This window comes from Rissa tridactyla, chromosome 3, assembly GCF_028500815.1.
Source record: "Rissa tridactyla isolate bRisTri1 chromosome 3, bRisTri1.patW.cur.20221130, whole genome shotgun sequence".
NCBI classification, from domain to species: domain Eukaryota; kingdom Metazoa; phylum Chordata; class Aves; order Charadriiformes; family Laridae; genus Rissa; species Rissa tridactyla.
The window spans coordinates 94,735,235-94,756,791 of record NC_071468.1 but is presented as its reverse complement, the minus strand read 5'-3'; the positions used below and the strand labels follow the sequence as shown (position 1 = coordinate 94,756,791).

At 38.2% G+C, this 21,557-nt stretch overlaps 1 protein-coding gene across 10 annotated transcripts in view; it reads left to right on the top strand.

The window, feature by feature from the left end:
• COL19A1 (collagen type XIX alpha 1 chain) overlaps window positions 1–21,557 on the top strand; it is a 214,129-nt gene that overhangs the window by 116,171 nt on the left and 76,401 nt on the right. For all 10 annotated transcript variants that reach the window (XM_054195884.1, XM_054195882.1, XM_054195883.1 and 7 more), the window contains one exon: window positions 9,422–9,475. In XM_054195884.1, coding sequence (XP_054051859.1) covers window positions 9,422–9,475 — 54 coding nt within the window. The remainder of the gene's footprint in view (window positions 1–9,421; window positions 9,476–21,557) is intronic.

Genomic DNA, 21,557 nt, shown 5'->3' with positions numbered 1-21,557 from the left:
GGGGAAAATCCAGTCTTCAGAGTTGTTTTATTTGTGTGACTTCTGTGTGGCCGTGACTCTTACGATATATAATCATGAAAGGAAGATGTTGTATCTTGCTGTGAATAAGTAGCAGGTCAGATAATATCAAGGTTCACATGTCACTGACTGAGAACTTATTATATCAGGACCATTCATGCTGTTACAGCCAAAATGTGACATCAGTGTTCCAGTTATGAACCCTGTTAAAAGAGAGTTTTAAAATGTTCCATTCATTTGGGACTCATGAATAATGTCGTAAATTTATCCTCTACTTACAATCATTTTTAGTTTTTCCTAATGTGAAAATGATTCTTTTCTTTTTGTCGAAATGCAAAATGAATTATTATGCTGGGTGTGGGGTGGGAGGGAAGAGGAGTGAAAATGACACACTGTTAGAGCTAACTCCCAAATGCATTGGGGCGGCGAAGGAGGGAATATTCAAGGTGACTTCTTTTTGCTTAAACTGGACAACTGGGCCTGGGTCATCAGCCTTCTGCCCCAGTGCAATTGCATATTGAGACAGATGGGAAGTGATGGCATTACAGAGCTCTGCTGCCTTGTGCAGCTCTTCCATTCCCATGCATTTCCGTAGAAATCATACACCAGTGGAATAAGGTGGAGAAGGTCTACCGTATATGCTGATCTCGTTATAAACTAGAGCATCAGCAGCGTTGTGAAGGATTAGAGTGTGCTTCCCACACGCAGACCTGCACCATGGTCTTGTCCTCAGCATGGGGACCGTGAAGGTGGCAAAAGGCTGAGACTGCTCCACTGCAGTCATTCCAAACAGCTGGTTGGTGGTCCTTTGATCTGTGGAGAGTCCCTAAGTAATCTACAGAAGCATGTAACAGCAAGCAGTAGGAACACTCATTTTTTTTCATTTATCTGTGCTATTGGTACCTGTGAAAGTCTAAAGGGTGTCGGTGACCCTGTATCTAAAAGGTTTCAGGCATCCCTGAGGCATAGGAAATCCTGTGCTGCTCAGAAGCAGAGTAAGCATGCTCTGCCCTCCAACATGAAAAAAAGAAAAGAATGAAGTTATTAGTACTTGGAGGGAAAAGTTGTATTTTTTTAAAGTGTTCAACTGACAGGTATAGCCATTATAGTCTCTCTAAGGAAAGAGGGATACTCGAAAGCAGTATGTATGGCAGAATTCATAAATACCCAGCAGCTGTAACAGGTCTACAGGTGTAGAGCTGTAGGTCAGCTGTCAGGTGAATAAGCATATCCCAAACTGCAAAACAGGGGAAACAGTACCACTGCTTTTTCAGACGCAAAAATTATTTTATCAGTTCGAAATGTAGATTTCATAGATCAGAAAGTTCATTGCTCTGGAAAAAAGCCATGGAGCTCTCACTACTCCTGTTTGATATCTGTTAACAGAAAGTCTCTACTGAAACCATAAAGCATGCACACTTAACAAAACTACTCGCAGCAATAGCAGAGAATTCAGAAAGAAATTAAGTGTATGTGTGACTATACATTTTGCAGTTAATAGAGTTAGGATTAGAATTGCAGCCCATGTGTTTCTGTACATTTCTTTAAGGCAGGTACAGAAATTCTTTTTAATACAATTTCATCATTCTTGCGCAATGAATTTAGGGAAAAAAAGAAACAGTATTGTAGTGAAAAATATGCTAAGCTAAAAAAAAAGAGAAAAGAAAAAATTTATAGGGTCTACATAGAATCCTGTTGAAATTAGTAATGTCAGTAGTTCTAAGTATATTTGTTTGATTCTTGCATTATTCATACAAACATATTTTAGTGGCTCGAATCACTAACTTTGACATATATGTGCATATCTAAGCACTTTTAGTAAGGATTTACACTTTTTGTATGTTTCCATGGAGTCAGTTAACACTACACAAGTCAAGATATGTGTATTTATTTTGTTTCCTCAGTTATGGTGGTAGTTTTATGGGAGTAGTCCAAAGTCATGATTGATTCTCATCCTTTGCTTATGCTATCTTTAATTTCTCTGGTATGTTAACTCTCTGAATCGCTCTGTAAGTATTAGATATCTCTTTTCTTCCATACTTTTCAAGTGTCTTATAATGCATGCTAGGAATATATTTTGAACTTTTCTCCCTAATTATGCCCACTTTATGCAGGGATATGTTTAGTCTTTAAAATTTTAAGTTCCCTCATAAATTGTACTGGAGCCAAGGACCCTTCAGAGAATAAACATGAGGGATTGTAACGCTTTGTCATTTGGTTTTGTCAAAATGTGGAATTTAGCGGCAGAAGCTGGGGACTGTGTTCTGCAGGGGCACAGCTGGCTCCCCAGCTCACCCGCTCTGGTGTCCCCAGCTTAAGCCTGTGCGTGCTGTGTCAGAAGAGTGACAGGTGAGGGAAGGTAGCGCAGCCATCTCTTGTAAAATATATGATAACTATTCCTCTCGACACTTGATACGCTGCTTTTAGTTCCTGAGGAAAACGAGCGTCCGTCTGTACGTTCCTGCGAACCGATCCCTTTCGGGAGTTATAAAATAGTCATCCAGATGGCACCAAGTGTTTACTCAGAAAGCCGAGGCTTAAGTTGGTCACAGACAGAAGTCCCCAAGACTTGCTTACTAAACAGATAGTTGGAATGTTGGCTCCTGGGTCCGGTTAAATCGAGCCGAAGGAAGCTGGCGCACAAGTGCGGCCGCGGGAAGCTGCAGATTCAGGCCCAGGCAAGCTCCACCGTCACTTTTGGCTCTCCCCTCCCTAAACAAACATCAGCAACAGATTACGCAGCTTTCCCCTTGGAGCTTCGGCAGTTACTGGTGGAAAGCTAAAATTGCAGCTCACTTCCGGCAATGCTGCCTAAGAATGTCACTTATTCATTTGGTGCATTCAGACATAGTGTAATTATTCCTTTCCTGTCTCACACTGAAAAAATAAATCATCTGAATAACTTGTATTACTTAAGAAGAGGACACGCACCCCCATTAGTAACCATCTCAACTAATTTATCCTCCCTTTCTTTTCATGGAGTGATATAAACTAAAGGAGAGCCATTCTAATTCACTAAAGAAAGTATAGACAGAAAATTATATTTTCATTCTAAATCTTGTTTCCATATACATCCCTCTAAGAAAAACCTCAATTATATCTACTTGAGCTTTTTAGTGGAGGTGTATTAATTTAACAAACATACTGAACCGTTCAGTTGTTTTGCATCAGATATAGTGATCTTTAACTCTCACAGTATGACTTGCAGATATGCTCTTCTTTAAAAAATGCTTTTTAAGTATGGAAGCAGATCCTACTGGATTATCCTTTTAGTGAAATAGAAGATGTTTCAGCAGTTTCAGTCTGGTTTTTGTCTTCTTTATGCAGTAATATTGATACTGAAGGCACAAGTGAAGATTGATGTCTTAGCCTTACAGAAAATTTGTTTTAAAAAAATTTGCAATCTGCTAAATTGGCATGAATGTGATTTATATGTCCTTCATTAGAAGAATGATTTGAGAATAGTCCCATATGCAGTAGGCACCAATGTAAAGAATAATTTCAAGTTACTCCTCAGGATTTAAAATGATTTTTTTTTTTTTTTGCTTAGAAAATAAACCCATCTATTAAAAGTACTACATTCATAAAGTGTGAACTTCTGTGAAATTACTCTTCCCATTTCCCTTTGAAATGATTGCCTCTGAAACAAAGTCGTTTTCAAGTTAAGTTACCAGAGAGAGCTACAGAAATGACCAAACTCAAAGCATAATGAGATCAGTGAGGAACATATTTTCTGTTTGCTTCAGTAATAAATTATCATGAAAATGTAGCTGATCATGTTTTCTGGCAGACTGAAATACTTCTGCTAAATGCTGTCTCCTTTCCCACAGAAGTAAGTGGGTTGGCAGCAGTTTTAAAAGCAAAATCGTGGCATATTCCGCTTTGCACTCCCAAGCAAAACAGTACGATTACTGCAGTAGCAATATCAGGCCAAACGTGGGCTCCAAATCTTTCAAGTTGAAATAAGTGGTAATCTAATTTCCCTCACTAAAACAGTAATACAATAAGAAATTAATCATCCATCTGTGGTTTTCCTGTGCCATTTCTACCATTTTAGCAAAATTTTGTAACAGTAAGATGTGTCTACGGGCTGTGTGGGTTTCTGTGTGGGTGGTGATGGACAGTCTTGTGGAAAAGAAGAGGAAACCATCATAGCTGTATTTTAAGGTCTCTTCCTTACCCTCCTGTTTGAGCTTTTGAGGTAGGGCAGCAGGACAGTTGCAGCAAGTAAACTGGCTTGAAGATATCTTTACCAACACTGTAGTCATCCTGATTGTGGGGAAGGTATTTATAGTTCAGCTCCTTTGCTTGCCCCTCCTTACATGAGAGGAAGCCACTGATTTCCCAATGATATGGGACAAACAGGCCAAAGAGGAAAATATCCTCAAAATAGGTTAGAAGGATCATGGTGACAGTCATGACCCATGCAGTAGAACTCGTCTGGTAACACCTTCAGATAAGTAGATTATTTTAAGCCTTAATTGAACTGCATCTTGATGCATCCTGCCTAGCTGAGGCATTCTTGCCTGAGTGCAGCCATAGCAGTACCATCCATCCCATGAGCAGTATTTGGGTGGCTGGTGAATGCTCTTCAAGTCTGTCAGGCTGCAGCAGTTTACCGTGATCACATGCTGTGTTACATCAGGAATCTGGAAATCCATGGTCACGTTTTGCCTGACTATTCATTTGTGTGATTCTACGCTGCCCTACTTGTGGGCTTTAGAGAGAGATCATTATATATGTAATTCATCAACGTGTGACAGCTTTTCTTCTTCCTGGTGAGAACTTTGTGTCGAAGAACTAGATCAAGCCCCTGCAGTGGGATTTGACCCCAGTTTGCTTGTAAAAAAAAGTCTCTGTTGATTTTGTTTCAGTAGAGCTATACTTTTCTATTTATAAACATATTATTTACAAATTGCTTGGCGAAATAATGTCTGTTATAGCTGAATCTTTTTAAAGTAGCAAGTTTTATCATTATAAAAGCTGGCCTATTCAAATGATAAAAAAATAACCTATGCTTACACTACCAAGAGGTGTTTCTGTGTACCTAATTTAGGCTTTGTCTCTTTCCTTGCTTCACTCATCTAACTAAACTACATGCACTTTCTCCGTGTCTAGTAGTATTTATTCAGTAAAAATTGAAGTCGTACGTTTGCTGGAATTCATAGTAAGGAAAAAAATGGGTGAGAGTTTATGTTCGGAACACAGAAAACAGACTGTAAAGGTCTATAATAAAATAATTTTTATGCCTTAGTTAGACCTACCTTCTTATTGTTAGCATTTGAATTTTATTTCTTTTTTGTGTTGAGAAGGAAAGGCTGCATTGCTCAGAATCCACTTCAGCAACACTACTTGTGAGTGCATAAGGCAGCTGCCTAGCCTTCTGCTTCAAAAACTATCAATCAGCTACGTTTTGAAACAACTTTCAGAATACCAAAAATATACTTAGTTGTCTAATATTTGTTAAACACTTCTGGTATCAGCCATTAGCTTCCGGAGGAAGTAACACAAATAACAACTTTAAGTAACTTCACTCTTACACTTCAGCTGGGATTTTTTTGGTTGGAATTTTTTTTATTTTAATTCATGAAGAGGTCACAGTAAATGCTTTGCTTTTGTTCAGAGTGTGCTGTTAGGCAGTTATTCCGAGCTATTAAATTTATGACCCAGGCCTCCACGGTGTCTCTGCGGATGCTTGTCATGATGTATCAGGCATCTTAACGTGTTTCTGTACCCACATGGTCACATGACAGGATTTTAGCCCTTCTGTATTAAGGGCTTCTGATAGCTACCTGCCAACTAATACACTTTGAAGTGATAGCTTATGAAACTTAAACCAGCTTAACTGGCTGAACTAATAGTTGATTTTTCTATCACTTCCAAACACATTTTTCTTCTACCATCTCAAGTTTAATAATGCTTTGTAGCGTTTCTCTCCTTATACTTGCAAAATTATTAACTGGTAAGTATTAAAATATTAATTCCTACAGATATTTTCAATGAGATGCAAGTTCTTTTAAAAGCTCACTTTTTTTACTACAGCATTTTTTAAACCTGTCATTTTTTCCTGTATTCCCTTGACTAAAGCTGAGTCTAAGTGTTGACAATATTTTGTTTAAATGTCTATGAGTTTGTGCTTCACACAATGCTTGCTTTTTCTCTATCTAGCTTCACAACCAGCATCTTTTCCCTTGCCAATGCTTCCCTTTGTGGTTTACCTTTTATAAAGGAATTCACAAGTTTCTGTTCTTAATGTTCAAGATTATGTACAGCCTACTTGTGCCTGCCTGTGCGTCACAATTTATCCCTTTTCATCGCCATCCTCACTCATTGTAATAGATTTTCTAAGTTTCAGATGCACCTGAGCCCATCTCCAGTTTACTGACTTCTTTCCCCCAAGCTTCATGGTAATGTTCAAGGCATTTACACTTCATATTCCTCAGCTCCTTCAGGCACATAACTCCAAGGGGCTTGCCTTGCCCATGACAGGTACGAGCCCAAAAAACTGCGTACTTTATTTTAGTTCGCTTCTCCATGAAGTAGGTAGAAGGGTACCACCGTCCAACCTCAGAGGTGGCCTGGCAGAGTCACGAAAATCGCGTGCATATTAGGCCACCTGTAAGGATGCATTATATTTTCCTGCCAGTCTGATGATGCGGGAATAGGCTGTTCTTCTATCTCACTTGTGCTATTCCTACACCTCCTTTCCTCCTTTTGCTCATCGCCATACCCATCCTTTTGCCAGTGCAAGACTATGAGGGTGACGCATTTTAATTGCTTTGGATGTTGTTTAACTGGGGAGATGGTACAGGTAAAATAGATTGCCTTCTGATGTAAATGTTTTCAACAGAATCGACGGCATATCCTGTGAGGCCACAGTCAGTCCATTTCTATCCCTTTCTGTCCCTGGTGGTGGGCTCCTGTCATGGGATTTGTCTACCTGCTGTGCCTTCTGTGATTTGAGGGAGTGGAGAATCTGATCTTTGATCTCCAAAGGGAGATCTCCAGGAATCACACAGGGATACGACCTAAGTAGATACTTTGGTCTGCCTTCCTACAAATACATACTTCTTTTCTGTGCTAAACTGTTACATTCATTGCCAAGTTTTGTAGGAGTTCAACAGGGGATGTTTTATTCGTCCCTTTAGAGAGATTTCACTGTTTTCATTTTCATTCCTCCTGCAGGTTTCTTCTTCAGTTGTTTTTCCAGGATCTCATCCAGTCAATGCTGAAGAGGGATAGCATTGCTAAGTCGTTACCATTTCCAACAGCAGTTTTACAGCCGTGTTAGTTAATATGGCCCATGTTGTCCTATCACTTTTTAAACCGAAGATCCCACTGAAGTTAGTGTGAACTTTTACCTCAGTTTCAATGTCAGGATGTGGCTCCTTGTACAGGGTAGTCCTCCCTGCCTAGTTACCAATTGTAAGCTGCTCTCCTCCCTTTCCTCGAAGATAAACCTCCTTATCTGGTTCCTTTTGCTTGACAATAATATTGTAAAGAGAAGAAAAAGAATAAAAGTAGGTCTTGGACAAAAATGTTGGCTATTAATTATCATTATTGTGCAGTTACATTCCTGTGTAATTTTTGTCCCTTTGGAGCCTTATTGTACAGATACGTGAGGCTAAGTATTTCCTCCTCCGTAAAACAGACGTTACAGGTTCTCATCTCATTCTCCTGCATAAAGTCGTCACTAGAAATGAAATATTAACAAAACAAAACTCCACCTCTTCCTGAATTCCCAGAATTTCTCTACAAAGGTAGAATATTGCTAACAGTTGGACAGACAGAATTCTCTGCAAGTTCCAAACTACCTTGAGGAAAAAGTAGAGAAGGTTTGCAGAGGTCACATTCACGTACTGCGCTATGGGTCTGTGCATGTAAAAGCTGCATAACTGCACTGTAATTAACTTACCATAAGTTATTTGTTGGACACAACACTGTCATGTGTATTCTATTTCCCTAAACATGTGGGGAAAGATGGAAATGGTGCCCATCATTTTGTAAAAGATCCTAAACCTTATCTTGTTTACATCATAAACTGAGGTGAAAGGAGAAATATGCTCTAGTGAAACATTGTCTGAAGTACTCTTCTAGCGTCAGTGTTTCAAAGTAGAGAAATGATAGGAACAGGAAAATTCTTGAACTGTCTACTTTTATTAAAAATTGAAGTCAGACTTCATTCTAATCAACTTAAAACATCCCTTGAAGATATATGAGCTAGCAGCTTTGACATGCCCACTTACTTTCTCAAGTTTATCTTGGGAATTAGAGATCAAACCAGAACTTTTTAAATTAATTTCTGGAAATCTGGACACTTTTTAAAACCATGATTCTCGGGGGGCTTCAGTTTACTCTTGTTGGGGCAATAAATGTGTGTAATTGATTCTAAATAAGGAGCTCAGAATTTGACTAAAGACATAACTCAAGCTGAAGCAATACCTGAGTCTGAATAATTTAAATGCTTAAGAATTTAAGTGTTAGTATATCAAACTCTTCAATAACCAAACATAAGTTCTATAATTTTGTGATACCCTGTAAGAATATGCAGTATTACATTCAAGCCCTTTTTTTTTTAATTATACAAAGTAGAACTGTTCAGTGCTCTTTGCTGATTACATTGAAGGTGATTTCATATTTCTTGTTGCTATAATGGAAATTGGATAGCTTCCTCGAAGTGATTTTTTTCTAAAAATTATTTTCCAAGGTGACTCATAAAGTAAAGGGGAGAGGCACTGTTCTAAGTACAGAGCTGTTATTTGAAGGCTTTATGATTATATTGTCCGTTAATCAGATATAAAATTAAAGCCCCAAAGCGTCGGAAACAGTCTGTGATTCCGCCTGTGACTGTGAAGGGGTCTGAAGGGGTTTGAAAAGCTGAGCCAGGCTCAGAGGAAGCTGCACAGGGCTGGTTCTTACAATGCAGCGAGCATAAGGCCTTCTGCTATATTTAGTCCCCTTTTCCCTCCCCTCCCTTCCCTTCCCCTCCCCCTTCAGTGCCTATATTTGAATTTGAGTTCTGGAATAAGTTGTCATTCATTTATTATAACCTTTTTTTCTTTTTTTCTTATGGCATCCCAACTTAACAAGATAAATCACTTTTCAAATAACACCGTAGTTAAATATAACAATGCTTAAGTAGTGCTGACTTACCTCTTCTTTTCCAAATGATGCAGCCTTGATATGGAAAAATGTGATTAATAATTATTGTTTGCATTTTTTCTCTCTGAATAAAAAATTATCCTGAAAGAATTTATTATGAATAATCTATTTTTATTATTAGAAATAAGTGCTTGGTCTTGACATCTGGCTCTTTGGCTTAGTCTTACTTCTATAGCATAATAAAGGTTGAAAATAACACTGAATGTTATATTTGTTTAATGTTTAATGTTTGTATTTTCAGGGTTTGCCAGGATTGGAGGGTCCCCAAGGTCCACCTGGCAAAGAAGGTCAAAGGGTGAGTAAACTTGGTGAACAACTGGTGAGCGTGCTAACTGACCTTGATGTGTGACTTCTTTCTAAGCACTAATAAAAAATGGGAAGGTAGCAGCTGAGTATGAAGCATGCTGACAACAAACTGAGCTTTGGCATTTGAGGTTTCTCTTCAGTTGAAGGAGATTTAACAATTTCAACTATCTAAAGTGTTTTAATGACTGTCAGCACAGGTGTAGATATTGTCATTTGTGCAACATGTTTCTGCTGTAATTTCAAGTGAAAGGATATTAAAAATGCTTAGAAGTTTTCATTCTGTTGTGGGGATAGACCATACCTTACAACATCTAAGATACATAAAAATATTACTTTAGAGTCATTATCTAAAATACTAACAGAAACCAGTACTAGTGACCCAAGTTTTGTTGTAAATGCGTTTATGCAAATGTCAGAGCCCAACATATATATATACAAAGAAGAGAGATACAGTAAGGGGAGGGTGAGGTTGGGGGCGAAGAGATTATGTCCAAGACATGCAATAAACCTTTAATTATTCAGAATTTTAATATAATAAGTGACTGACTGCCTGGTTTTTCTGTGTTATGCTTTTGTTTTCCCTGACTTACAGAATTTGGTAGTTCAGTAGAACAGGTAATGAATATTTGTGATTGTGGTATCGCAAGAAATAATTCCGTTTTGAGAGTTTATAATCTAGTCTGTTCTATGTTCAGACTCAAACATTTCAGTATTTTTATGAACTAAATTGTGCCCAGTTTGTGCTTTTGAAGTTGGGTCTCTCAATAATTCTTGGCCGTTTAGGCATCTTGATATTTTAGCATCTCAGTTAAATTATCTGAAGTGGAAGGATTTAGTATTACTCATCATTGATCTTAGCCAACTACAGTGAGTTATTAGAGGCCAGTTTAATAATTCTAGTAATAGTAATAATAACAAGAGAAGACCAGTTCTTGACTAAAATGAGTAAAGACATGTAGGCCCCAAAGCTATGTTTTATGTTTTTCTTAAATTGTTAAAATAATACTAAATTTCACTTAAGTTGAACATGCAAATTTGAAAGCTGAGGTTATTTAAGTTTCATAGAAAAGACTGAGAGCCTTTACTACTCAATGTAGTAAGGGAGAATCAAAATTTCTGTGGTGAATATGTTATTAAAGCATATTTACTAGCATATTAACATGCTATCAAGGATTTTATAATTACTATGGCTCTTCCTGTTAAGCAATTAAATATCCAGGATACTGCAAAGCTATGGATATCCAAATTTAGCATATTTTAAAGTGTTTTTCTGTGGAGTATTGAATCTGCAGAAACACACAATATATTAGTTCTCCTTTTGGAACAGTTATAAATCACTCTGCACTTCTTAATTTTTGAGGCAAAGATTCAGAGTTAACACACTGTGTAATATATAACAGTGGATAAATGAATTTGGAAATACTTTTTTTTTTTTCCATTTTGCAGTGGGAATTAGGGTCTTGATACATTCATCATGGACATTTCCTATTCGCACATAAAATTGAACTGCCGTCTCACTCCGATATCTATAAAAACAGGAGAGCTGATTGTTTTATAATCTCAGCCATGCACACAGTTGCCTTGAGCCAAACAATGGGAACAGCAGACTGTACAGCCTCGACATCTGTCTTTATCTTGCTACCAGTGAGATGCTCACAACAATACGCTTTCTGCTGGCCACCTCCGCCCAAGCATTAATAACATAGTTTGCAATCTTAATTCAACTCTCATGTGCATTTGCATTTCCAATACATTTAATTACACAGTAATATACTGTTTGTAACAAGATCTCTGCTCTTTTTAATGACAAACTGGACAGTGCACATCTAATGGCTTTTAAATATTCCTTGTTATTAAATTATAGATGTCATGTTCCTCTGCTCTGCTTCCAGCAGATCCTCCAAATCTTTCACATTATATGAAGTTATTGCTTTTGTCATGGACTGTCTTTTGAAGATTAAAGCATAATATTGATTGCGTAACTAACTGATGGATTTTCTGCAACATATTGTTCAGCTGTAAAAGTGGTATTATGCCCATTTTGCAGACTGGAACTGTAACACATTAGGAAAAAAACCCCAAAACACTCCAAAACATTTGAAAGTATCTATTCAATTTGGATGCCACGCTTTGAGAACCTGAATTATTATTAAACTTTCTACTCACATTGTACTTGTTATATTCAAAGTTTTAATTCCCGCTTACCTCAGCACATTTTTAGGTGTTCAGCTCCTTTGAAAACTAGGCTTAGATTAATAAGGAGTTGAGAGGAGAATCATTAAGTGTGTAAGTTAGAGGCCACTCAACACACATTAAAGCAAGATATAAGGAACTGAGGGAAATGAACAGTGTTAATTGTGATATTGTCAAAAACTCAAAGAAACAGGCTCATGTTAGAGCCAGTGACTCGGGTAAGTTCTGAGCATGTAAGTGAGATAGAAAGGGAAGGAAAAAAGCCATTCCTTCTTGGAACTGGCCTGAGCCATGCATTTTGGTTGTCAGAGTGTTTTAAGTGGGATTTTATTATATCATCCAAGTTTAGTATTAGAACTACTAAGAAATACCAAAGATGGGGCCCTGTCCCAGAGTGGGCACCCATCTCCATGCGTTCACGATAGAGGGAACCAGGCCAAATGTACCCCCGTTAAGAAGAATAAGTCTGGGTAATAGTATTTCTTTCAACGCACAGGAATAATCGGCATCAAAAATTACATAGTAAAAATACATATAATAATAATTATGGAAATAGAATAAGTAGAATTATATATCATTGTATAATTATAATAAACATGAAGAGTAACTGAATTGTAGATTTTTAGTTCAAAGTTATGCCAACTTTAAAATACTTATTAACATATATGTGAAATTGGCTTACAAGTGCAAATTTACATCACAGAATTAGATGATGACTGCAGGTTATCCATTTCAAAAGCAAAGGGGGATCAATACATTATTTCAAATAAAGTGGTAACAGCTTTTGTTCAATGGATACGCTGTAGATAGAGTTACATGGTATCATTTGGGCCAACATGTGGTTATTAAAATAATAAATATGTCACTTTCTCTGGCTTGGTGATCTGATGTATTACTACTATATGATCATGCTGGGATATGATCTTGCTCCCATGTCAAAGAGCAATTTAGGTTCTTACACATTTAAACGATGGTACGCAAATAAGTCAGCCATGGAACTTGATGACAGAAGTGTGTGAAATGTATGCTGTCTGAGCTGGTCTCCCTGGATGCTTTCCAGATATCCCAAAGGAAAAAAGAGTTTGCAGAAAATAGTGTACAGTAATGTGATGTGTTTACAGAAATGTCTTGTAGGGAGGTCATTCAGAATGAGAGATATGAAGCCTTGAAAGCTCTTTGACTAGATCTGTGCAGCATTAAAGATCCTGTATGAGGATGCATGCGCTATTTTTTGGCTTTGCTTAAGAGAAAATTCCAAACTCACTAAAAAATTGAAGTTGTGCAGTCATGGAGAAGAACTAGTGCAATGATAAATAGAAATTGGATTCTTATGCATATTACTTCTTTCATACTGATGTAGTAGCAAAATGTATAAGTATTTCTTTTCTGAATGAACAAACACATTAATAGTCCAGTATTTAGCAAGTGTATTTGTTATGTTTATACAAGTAAACTCGTTAGTTCCCATTCTTTCTCCACCTGTTGTAGCACCTTTTCCTCTCATCTCCTTTGTTATGTCTTCTCATTCTGCATGTAGCTGGTTTATGCAGGAGAACAGAGCAAGCTTATGAGCAATAAGGTAGTACAAATAATGATCTTCAGACTTAAATAGCTTGTTTCCTTTGCAGAGCAATAAAAAAGGAGGAACAGAGTTGTGAGCTAAGGTGAAGCAATTGGCTTTCTGTTTACTACCATGCTTCTGTATCTACACAAAAGAAGCATTTAGCTACTTAGAATTTGTTGTAGCTCTACCAAAATAGAAGATATTCAGTGATTCATCATACATGGTGCGTCCTTATTTAGGGTGTTACTTCGAAAAGGAACATAACGGTTATGGCAGAAGTAGTAACGGCTACATGATAATCTGTCCATATCCAGAGTCCATCCAGTGAATTTATTTCTGATTCTTCAACCAAACTGAGAAATATCTCACTTAAAGGTCTTTTTTGTCATGACGATCTCTTCAGTGAACTTAGTTAAATTTTGTATGAGCATGTACTGCCCTTATGTTTCTGCTTTTGTCATGGTACCCGCTTCCACCCACAGTCTTAGCCAGCATTGTGCTTTCCTCTGGGTAAAAGGAGTCCTCAAATCTTTGCTGTTCTTCCAAAAAGACCGGTGTTTCTCCTTGTTCTGCCACTGGTGACTAGTATAATTTTTTAGCTCTCTTATCTTTAGTGAAGTGGTTTTGTTACACATGAGGCGTTGCTAAGTGAGAGCCTTTGTTTTTAATTCTGGTCACGGGGAGAAGTGGGCCAGTAGAGACAGCTCCTGATTCCCTTTGCCTCATTCCTGCAATGACAGACGATAGACCATTCTGTGGGTATTACCTTCATACATAATTTTTCAGTGTCCGTCTTGTTGGCTTCAGGCATTCAGAGCGGCATGTTACTGCTGCAGCAACTTGATACTATTACACCAGTGCTCGGAATGACATCAGGAGCTTCAGAAGGTAATTACACGTTGCTCAGAAAAGTCCCTGGTCCGATATTACTGATCAAGAAAAAATAGAAAGATTGGGTGTTAACCTGGTATTGTGTGGATTTTAAACCACAGTGGACAACTACGCCATCTTTCTGGCTTCCTGTGTTATGCAGAGCTTCATTTTTTTCTCAATATTCCTGCACTTTAGTTAAGTATATCTTTCACAGAAGTACAGTTTCCACCTGAAAGACAAGAGACTTCACGAGTCTCCTTGGTTTCTTTGTTCCAGTGTTTCTTGTCAACCCCACATTTCAAAATGTGCTTTTTGTTTTACACTTGGCTTAAGTGGAGCTTAAGTCTCCAACAACCCTTTTTTTAATGTCTGCTTTACATTAAAGAGATATTTAAAGTTTTTTCTCTGTAATCAAATCACCACTCCATTTCCTTTTGAGAAAATTCAACTAAGGTCCTTCAGCTCCACACGTAAAGAATTTTCTAAAGTCTTGAAATAATTTTGTCATGTTGCTGTACTGTCTTAAAATTTCTACTATTTGTAATTAAAGACTGCATGGAGTTTTCTAGACTCTGTCTTTACTATGTTAAATGCAGTGAAGTGAAATTTATATTTTCAGGATATAATTCCAAATGTTTTGGAAATTAATGCTTAATTTCAGTTGGATATCTTTGTAGCAGGGATTTCCCTGAACTTGATGCATTTTTGATATATACTGATTTTTTCTGAAAATTATTTAATTTTTTAATATAATATTTTAGTGAATTCCAAAAAATCTCTTAATGCAAAGTATCAAAGCAACTGGTTTAGGCAGCTGTACTGTGAAAAGTAGAAATGGTCGTTTTTCATTCTCAGTTGGCCTGTAGAAGAGCCAGGCCCAGCACGCAGGTAACATACACAGCAGTTTCTGCTTCTTTGAGACCTTCTTGGTATCTTCTTGAGCTTCTGAGCACTTTTTCTGGGATTTGGGCACTTCTGGGAAACCTTGGAGGAAACTGAGGGTACCTGCTGCTGCCACATAAGGCTAAGGTAAGGGTAGCTCTAGCAGCTTGTAACGAGCTCCATCAGCTGTCCTCGATCAAAGGGTGTCTGCAGGAAGAGGGCTATATAAGAGCCAGGTGAGGCAGCGGTTTGTGCAATGATAACAGAAGCAGCCAATAGATGTGTAGCACTTCGCACAGCAGTTCATGCACAAGTGCACAAAGAAGACACCAGCAAACTTTGTCCAGCATATGCATCCTTAATGATGATGGTCACAAGGGACAGGACCCAAGTGCTACTGAAGTAACTGTTTGCTGTTGGACTCTTGTACCCAGGCAGCTTCAGATGGAGGACCAGGGGGCCTGATGGGTTGCATCCGCAAGTGCAGAGGGAGCTGGCTGATGTCATTGCAAGGCTACTCTTGGTTATCTTTGAATGGTCATGACTGGTAGAGGGTCCTGAAGACTGGAAGGGAGTAAATATCACTTCTAGCTTCAAGAAGGAGGATACGAGGAACTACAGGCCAGTAAGCCTCACTTTAGTCCCTGGGAATGTGATAGAGGAAATCCTTCTGGAAACCATTTCCAAACACATGAAGGAGAAGAAGGTGATTGGGATAGTCTGCATGGATTTGTGAAGGGGAAATCATGCTTGATCAACTACATTGCCTTCCACAATGAGGTGACTAGCTTGGTGGATAGGTGAGCGTGGATGTTGTTGACCCCAACTTTAGCAAAGCCTTTGACACTCACTATCTTCCATAACTTCAGTTTCATACACAAGCTGACAAAATACAGGTGAGGTAAGTGCACAGTGAGGTGGACTGAAAACCAACTGAACAACTGGGCCCAGAGGGTTGTGATCAGTGCCACAAAGTCCATTTGGAGACAAATCATTAGTGGTGTACCCCAGGGCTCAATACTGCAGCCAGTACTGTCCAGCATCTTGATTAACAACCTGGGCAATGGGGCAGAATGTAGCAGAGACTGGGGGAAGTGAAAGTATATGAAGTTCAACAAGGGGAAATGCAAAATCCTGCATCTAGGGAGCCATAACCCCAGGTAGCAATATACACTGGAAGCAAACTGTCTGGGAAGAAGCTTTGTGAAGAAGAACCTGGACAACAAGAAGACTGAGTCAGCAATGCACCCTCGTGGCAAAAAAAGGCCCAACAATAACCTGGGCTGCATTTGGAAGAGGATTGCCAACAGATTAGGGGAAATATCCTTCCTCTTTGCTTAGCACTGGTGAGACCATGTCGAGGAGGACATGGGCTTACTGAAGTAAGTCTAGCGTAGGGCCACGAAGCAGGTTAAAGGTACTGCATCATCTTTCATAAAAGGAGAGGCTGAGGGAGCTGGGACTCTTCAACCTGGAGAAGAGAAGGCTCAGTATGGATCTTATCAGTGTATAAAAATACCTAATCTGAGGGAATGAAGAAGAGGAACCCAGATTCTCCTTGGCAGAAGACAGTGATAGGACAAGAGGCAATGGGCACAAATTAAAAAATGGGAAATTCCAGCTGAACACAAGAAGACACTTTTTTATTGTGAGAGTGGTCAAATACTGGTACAGGTTGCCCAGAGAGGTTGTGGAGTCTTCTCCTGTGGAAATACTCAAAAAGTCAAGTAGATACAATCCTGGACAATTGATCCATCTTGAGGAGGAGGAGGATTGTACTAGATCATCTCAGAAGGTCCCTTCCAACCCAGACAATTCTGGCTTATTCTCAGCATAGCTGCCAACAACTTCATTTTTATGGATTATTAGGATATTTTGGAATGTTTCACAGGTATTAGGCTGATTTTCCACCATGGTGGTTTCCCTGGTTCCAGTGACGAATTCAGTTCAAACATTTACAAATCTTGCTATGATACCGCAGCCGTATTCTTGACTCTGTATTTCTTGGGAAGTTGCAGGTGCAGGTGTCTCAAAGTAAATATTTTTGGAACAACTTCCTTATTTCCAATTGTTGTGTTTATAATATTAAATACTTCACTTAAGAGGAGGTTATTTTAGCATTATCTTAGTAATAAATTAAACACCTCATAAAACTGAGAGTCCTTTGGGTTGTCATATCCAGTGTTTTGTTATTGATTTCTCTAAAATTATGCATTTGGAGGGACTTTGTGAAATTGCAGCACTTGCCTTACTTAATAATCAATTTACTCTCTGAGATTACGAGTTCTTCTAATCAATCACAAATAAAATTATTATGACACAGTGGAAAATCTTCCTAAATAAATAAACGGGCAGGGAGCTATTAGATTTTCTTAACATAATTATTTAGGGTGACATCAAAATTAATTTAAATTCAGGTTGCATTTATCTGGTTTATAGAACTTAAATATTTCTTTGACATAATTTGTTTTCAAGTTCAGTGAGTAAATGTTGTACTCAACCAATTGTAAAACAAGCTTTACAGAGCAATGATAATTACTGCATAGTAGGTCAGGCTCCTGGCACAGAGCAAACAGTATTTTTCACAGCTACAGCTCTGGAGTTTTGGAATCTCTTTTAATCTTCTCAGTTCTTCCTGACTTTGATGTAAGTTGTTTTTAAGTATGTAAAGCTCCAGTCGGATTTTATCTTTAAATTGGAGTGCTGCAAGTTCCTTCACTCAGGTATTTAGTAGTCTAAAAGTGGTTAATGTAAAAGAGAGAAATAATTTTCTGTTTTTCTAACAGATTGTCTCTACCTTAAAAGCAAAGTAAATAACTAGTAAGATAGTTTACAGCTAGATACAGCTTAAAAAAAATAATCTATTTTTCTCACTTTGGCATTTAAAAATGTGATGAAAGAGGTTGTAATTTAGAATGTTGAAGACAGATTTGTCAATTAGAAAACAGTTCCATCCTTTAAAAAATTCTTTGTTATTTTCCAATGAAGAAATTTAAATCTAAATTTTAGTGGAATAGCAGAAATTATTCCACATTTAAGATCTCATTTAGAACTTTCAGGCTCCCTTCCAGTGCTCTATTATCGTTATTTCTTTTAATGTCTCTTAGCAAAAGGTATAGCAACATGAGTGAATAGGAAAATATTTCTCATAATTAAAAATTAAGGTGTTCATTATAAAAATGTGTGAATGTAGTTGAAAAATATTTCTACAAGTGATTCTGAATTTAAAATACACTTTTGTGAATACACTTGAAAAATTGTGATGGATTTTGCGTAGGGATTTGTTGGCAAAATAGGTTGTAGCATACCAGTTCTTGGCACTGCTATGCCTCTTTAAGGACTGGTTTTGATGTTTGTTAAATGTATGTGAATAATGTTATATAGTGTGGCTAGGCACTCTCTTTTAGCATTTTATTAATACAAAGATGAAGAGACTGGAGTTTACTGGAAATCATTCCTCAAACTAGAAAGCCAAGGTTGAGCGCAGGAATGCTTCTGCATTAGTCAGGAGCTCCCTAGTGACTTGTCTTCCAAAACAGCAGATTAGGGTCTGTGTGCTCTATTCTTCTCTGAGCTGTGTTTCTATGAAAGGCTTTAGTGGGATACGAGGGGCAGACTTTCACTTGTTTTATGCAAACGGCTTAGTTTCTTGCCTTTCAGCCTTATTTCCTGTGAGTTGATTCAGGTTTAACATTTAATACGGAGGTTAATTCGTAATACGCTGGTTACCATAATGCATCCTCAAGGCCAAGGTTAATAGGACTGAAGAAGGAATTATACATTCAAGTCCTGACGCTGTTTTACTAAAGTTAAAAAGGTTTCATTGACTGCAGCATAGATTTCCAATTTAGGAAAGAGAATATCCAAACTATAATATTTCTAAGGATTCAGAAAATGACTTGCGCAGTTGTGACACTACCAAAGTTAATGACAAAACTCCTATGAACAGCACTTGTGCAGTCAGGTGGCTAAATGTCAAAGCCCTCTTTAAATAGTACCAAATTTTTGGCTAAATGTACAACGGAAAATAATGACTGTGTATTTGGACTGTGCGTTTGTTCTAGATTTGTAATTTTCACTTTGTGACCTGTCGAATAGTTGACTTGGATCCTGGAGAACCTTCTCCTGTCCCACAGCCAATCGGTAGATATGCACTGCTGAATAACTGGGGTGGATGGGTGATTGTTTTGGTGTTTGTGATTAGTTCTAATCTTCTGTTTCCAATGAGCTCTTGAACTGGCTTTCTTACTGATGCTGCCATGTGACGTCCTCATTCATTCCCCTAAAATGGCAGCCTGGCAAGCTTTTTCTGGTAAACCACGGAGCACAGGATTGTCACCAGCTTTAGACTGGGCTGGATTTCCCTGGGTTAGAGTTGGTCGGAGCTCTGCTTGTGACTACAGACAGAGAGGGAAAACTGGGAAGTTTATATGGATTAGTTGTACCAGCTTAGAGGACTGAGACAAAGAAAAGCCTCTTTTCTGTACTCTGAATTAGCATAGGCTCTGGGGCTTGTCTGGCTGCTTGGTGGCAACTTTGGGCATGTGGCAAAAGAGTCTTTTAATTGCCCAGACCTCCACTTGCAGGGCTGTGTTTAGCTGCCCAAGGGGCTGGCAGGGTGTCCGTGGGTTGGGATCTTTACTTTCCACCTGCCTCCTGCTTCGGGTGTATCTGTCCCTTTGTCAATCTGATTTTGAGGATTATTCAAGATAATCTTAGTTTAGCTTGGCAAACAAGTTACATAAGCCCCATTAATCTTGCATAATAACTACAGTAGTTAAGACTTTAAAGCCTAGCTTCCTACTTTCTCTAGAACTAGTTCCTGCTTTGAAATGTGATGATGTGTTTCAGGAACTGCTAATTAGAGGTTTCCCTTGAAAATTCACACGGGCTTATTCTAAGAACTTTTCCCTTCACACTCAAATATGGGTTCTTTAAATTATTAATTCCATAAATCATGTCAGCATTCCTACATAACTCTGCTCGATTTTATCCGAAAAATAATTTGCAGTTTATTTTTAGTCGCTAGGATTAGCAATCTTACTATTCTATAGTTAGAGATATGCGAACTGATGGATGCAACATGAAGGAGCAGGGGGTTACAACACAGATTCTTGAATTCTAGCACTGTGTGTTGGACCTGCAGCAGCGCCCAGGGGCAGCAGTCAGAATCAGAGCACAAGCTTATGGAAGGGTGCACAGAGCCTCTCTTTTGAACAGCTTTCCATCTAATGTAAGGCAAAGCTCGTCAAGTCATTTTGATTAACAGGAAGGGCGAAGGAAGAGAGGAATAAAGAATGCAGTTGACCGCATACTTCAGCTAGGCACTCAGCTGGGGTTTGCTGAAGCATATAATTTCTTATTTATTTTCTTTTTAATATTTTATCTTTTTTGCCCCTGACCAAGCAGTTATTTGAATGATTTGTGTGTGTGTTGTAGCTGAAGTTTGGCTTATGGAAAAGAGGATAGTAGCCGACTGTCCAAATTAGTTGAGGGCAGGTATTTCATGAGCCAAGGGGACAGGATACAGTATTGGTAACATTTAGACAACTTCTTATCGCATAGACTGCCAACAAAAATACATGCAGCACAAAGGAAATAACCAGCAACTGGTTTGGTTCTCTTTTCTTCAGACAACTTGTTGACAGCGCTTATCTCTTTTTTAAGCTAGTGTAGGCGGTATTGCATTTTTTGTTTAGTTAAAGGAAGTGTGCGATGCTTAGAATATTTATTTATATTTTGAGTGGTTTTATAACCTCAATATTTGCTCAGTGAACTCAACTAAATAAAGGTAATGGGCCTCCTGTGTCGGCTGCCTACCCTATGCACAGCCCCCACGGGGCAGTGAATACAGCTCTCGCGGGGCTGCTGAGACCCGATTCTGAGCAGGAGATGGAAACTCTGCCTCTCCGCTAAGCCCTCTCGACAAACCAGAGAGGGCACCGAGATGTTTTTCACTTCTTCTTTCTTGCCAGAAGGAAGACTCAGAGTCAAACAGTAAATATTTAGTCACAATCTGGCTCATGATCTGCTCAAGGCAAGGACATAATGGGCTTATCAAAAACATTCTTCTAATTGTTTTAATTATCCTAAACAAAAACATAAACTCCATTTCTCTACTTGTACTTTTACTATACTATGTATTTTAATTTTTTTCATACTGAAGCTGGGAAGTTGTAAAGAAGCAGGAGTGCTTCTTTAGGTGGAGCAGTGTACATCCCTAACATTTAAATCTCTGTATCTGAACGTCATTGCTGAAAGTTAGTAGCCTTTTACGTATTTCCGTGTTAAAATATGAGACAGTTTAGAAGGGTGCTTATAGGGAAAAAAAGGGACTTTTATTCCTCTAGAAAAAGCCGATGCTTCATACCAGTCTGTGTGATTGTTCTACAGGTTTTTTGCATACATGGTACATAGTGTAATGACTAATAATACAACGATTGGATAAAAGGTAGGGCAAGTGTTTCTTCTGTGTTTCACTGAGCAAGTGTTCTGGTAATCAATAAGTTACAGTGAAAAATAACTACCCTCAATTTTTATTTTTTTTTATAACTGACTT